Source organism: Vicia villosa, unplaced genomic scaffold (genome assembly GCF_029867415.1).
Source record: "Vicia villosa cultivar HV-30 ecotype Madison, WI unplaced genomic scaffold, Vvil1.0 ctg.001778F_1_1, whole genome shotgun sequence".
NCBI classification, from domain to species: domain Eukaryota; kingdom Viridiplantae; phylum Streptophyta; class Magnoliopsida; order Fabales; family Fabaceae; genus Vicia; species Vicia villosa.
The window spans coordinates 307,070-310,037 of record NW_026705723.1 but is presented as its reverse complement, the minus strand read 5'-3'; the positions used below and the strand labels follow the sequence as shown (position 1 = coordinate 310,037).

Genomic DNA, 2,968 nt, shown 5'->3' with positions numbered 1-2,968 from the left:
TGTAGATTAGTTATAGTGATACTTCACAAGATCGACAAGTGTCCAAACATAGTGCCCCACCATTCCAATTAGAAGACAACTTTGGTTAATAGCACCTACCTAGTCTAATATCTACACTCTAACTTTTTCTAAAAGCATTTTTTTTTTTAGGCTTTATACCACCGGTTTAGTCCGGTTCGGGGGCGAGTTCTGGCATCAAGTGGTTCCATCTCCCTCCCGATCGCAGTTGTGGAGGATCGAACCGTGGTTCTCCCTACCAAGCCCAGCGCCAATCACCATTAGACCAACTATTAGTATAAGTAGCATTCTTTTATAACGATATAATGAGTATTTCCAGATATTTATAAAGTGGAAAAGTGATGGAGAACAACCCTAGTTCTTCAAGAATTGACAGAAAACTCATTGAGAAAAATAGAAGAAATGAAAAGAAAACTCTCTGACACAAACTCACTTCAATTATTCCTCATCAAATCTCAAAGGCTTTTATCCTTTCCTTCTTTCTTTTCTTTCTTAATTTTTCTTTACCCCCTTCTTCTTCTCTTACTTGCTTAATTAATAATTTGAATTATGCTTGAAAGCACAAAAACACAGTATTGTGTCACTAACTAATCATTATTTTTTTAAACAATGTGTGGATGATTAAATTTATGTGTTGCATGCAGGTTATATCGATGCCGGATCGGGTAGAGGAAGCAACAAATTACATAAAGAAGTTAAAGATAAATTTGGAGAAAATGAAGGAAAAGAAGAAGTTTTTACTAGAAATTCAAAGGCAAAAGAAGTTGATGTTATTAAAATCTCCAAAAATTGAGATCCAACAAATAGGTTTAACATTAGAGGTTGTTCTAATAACTGGATTGAATTCTCAGTTTTTGATGAATGAAACCATTAGAATTCTTAATGAAGAAGGAGTTGATATTGTTAATGCTAGCTATAAAGTCAATGAAGATACTGTTTTCCATTCAATACATTGTCAGGTAAATAAATAATAATGCTATGTGACTTTATTTAGTTACCTTTAGTATGTATAGTTATTAAACTCTCTATTTGCATTGTTTCTAGGTACAAGAAGAATTTGGAAATGAAAGTGCAAGAATAGCTGAGAGATTGAACAAGTTAATGCATGATTATTAGCCGAATGCATGTCTTTTTGATTTCATTATATATAAATCTATAAATGTGTGCATTTTGTAATATTTATCTAAATTTATGCTGGTGTTTAGATTTCCAGCTTTTTAATTTTATATAGAAGAAATGGAAAATATCTGAATTAAAAGTTCTGACTTATATATATTATTTTACTATTCGGGAAAACTCGTGTTTCATGCTTCTTTTGATATCAATAAAAGTAATATATGTTTTTCTGCAGTTGTTCGTACTATTTCCCACTGATGTGTCCATGCAGGTTGAGTGCTCACTGCTTTAACTGGGATTGTCACCCACTTCATGTTAGGCTTGTTCTTCTTTACTTTTGTAGGCATGGTAGCATCTTCAACCGATTACTTTTTCTGGTTCAAAGCTAGTTTAGGCTGAATTTTGTTACAAACTTGGATTGTATATGCCCAATCATAGAACAATTGTTACAAAAATCGAGCATTCATAGATTTTTTTACCACACTGCCATGTTTCTGAAAAGATAATACCAATATGCCACAAGTTGAAACAAAAACACTAAAATGCCACCTTTTACCCATTGGTTCGGCCAGAGTTTGGACGGATGCATGCAAAAATTTTCCCCAGGCCAAGGGTTGGCCGACCCTTAACTGGGTCCTTTTTTTTTTTTAAAATTGTTTTAATTGTTTTTTTAATTATAATGATTGTTTTTTTATTATATTTAATGATTAAAATATATTACAAAATTAAAAAATTGTAATAATTAAAAAAATAAATATATGCTAATAATTTTTTTTATTCAAGACATAAACGGTTTACAAGGAAAAAAAGCCTATTTTTTTTTTTTGGTTTTGGCTTTTGTTGGACTTTGTGACCCCCCCATGTGACATATGGTGGGTTTCTTTCCTCGCATACCCTTGCCTAACGGTTGGTCATCGTTTGGTGGAGGTTTTCTTTGTGGAGAATCGTCGCTTGAAAGATCATCGTTTTGATGCGACGAATCGCCATCCGCATAGAATGTCAGTTGTTCTGCAGTTATAGGCGGTAAATTATCAAGTACTTCATCATCAGTGATTTCAACAAGTGGTTGATTTGAAGCCACAAAGGTTTGTGGCATTTGTGATTGAAAGTGTGGAAAGTAGGCATTTGCAGTGTCAAATGTATATTGTGGTTGGGAGAGTGAAGGGGCAGAGGAATGCGGTTGAGATTGGGAGAATGACTGGTCGAAGTCGGGTTGAGGGATTGGGGTGTGATGTAGTGGTGGTCGAAGTGTTGATTGTTATTGATATTGTTGTTGGTGGTAGTAGTAGTTTGTTTGGGGGGTTGAGGTGTAAGGACTTGGAATTTGAAATGGTGTGGCAAAAAGTGTGTGTTGTGGTGTGGTTTGAGTGTGTTGGTATTTTTGTTGTGGCAATGAAGATGTTTGGGGTTGGAATTGTGTTTGTTGGAATTGTGTTTGTTGGAATTGTGTTGTTGGTTGGAATTATGTTGTTGGTTGGAATTGTGTTGTTGGTTGAAATTATGTTTGAATTGATTGTGGGATTTCTTGATGAAAGGTGGTATGTGGGGCTGTTTCTTGTGTTGAGGAAGAGGATGCATAATGACGCGGATCTGCCAAATACGATTCTTGCGACAAATATATTAATGGAATATTTCTAAACCATTGCATATATTCATCGGTGTGTTGTAAGGTAGTACTCACATCACCAGTCATTGTTAATTTTTTTCTTTCTTTCCACTCGTTGTTCTCAGCAATGTTCAAATCAATATAAGCAACATCCTTTATATCGTTCTTTGTTATTTCGTGGTGTTCTTGGAGACATCTCGGGGGTTGAGGGATGTTTTGAGTAAACCC

General features: G+C 34.7%; 1 protein-coding gene across 2 annotated transcripts; it reads left to right on the top strand.

Moving 5' to 3' along the window:
* Positions 1-343: 343 nt before the first annotated feature.
* Positions 344-1,684, top strand: LOC131636545 (transcription factor bHLH162-like). Of its 2 annotated transcripts, XM_058907157.1 has the most exons (3): positions 344-479; positions 663-977; positions 1,063-1,684. In XM_058907157.1, the coding sequence occupies exons 2-3, from the start codon at positions 672-674 to the stop codon at positions 1,132-1,134; spliced, it is 378 nt and encodes a 125-aa protein (XP_058763140.1). In that variant the 5' UTR covers positions 344-479; positions 663-671; the 3' UTR covers positions 1,135-1,684. The 2 variants fall into 2 exon arrangements, with proteins under 2 accessions (XP_058763140.1, XP_058763139.1); XM_058907156.1 differs by having other exon boundaries at positions 346-977; positions 1,063-1,683.
* The last annotated feature ends 1,284 nt before the right edge of the window (positions 1,685-2,968 follow it).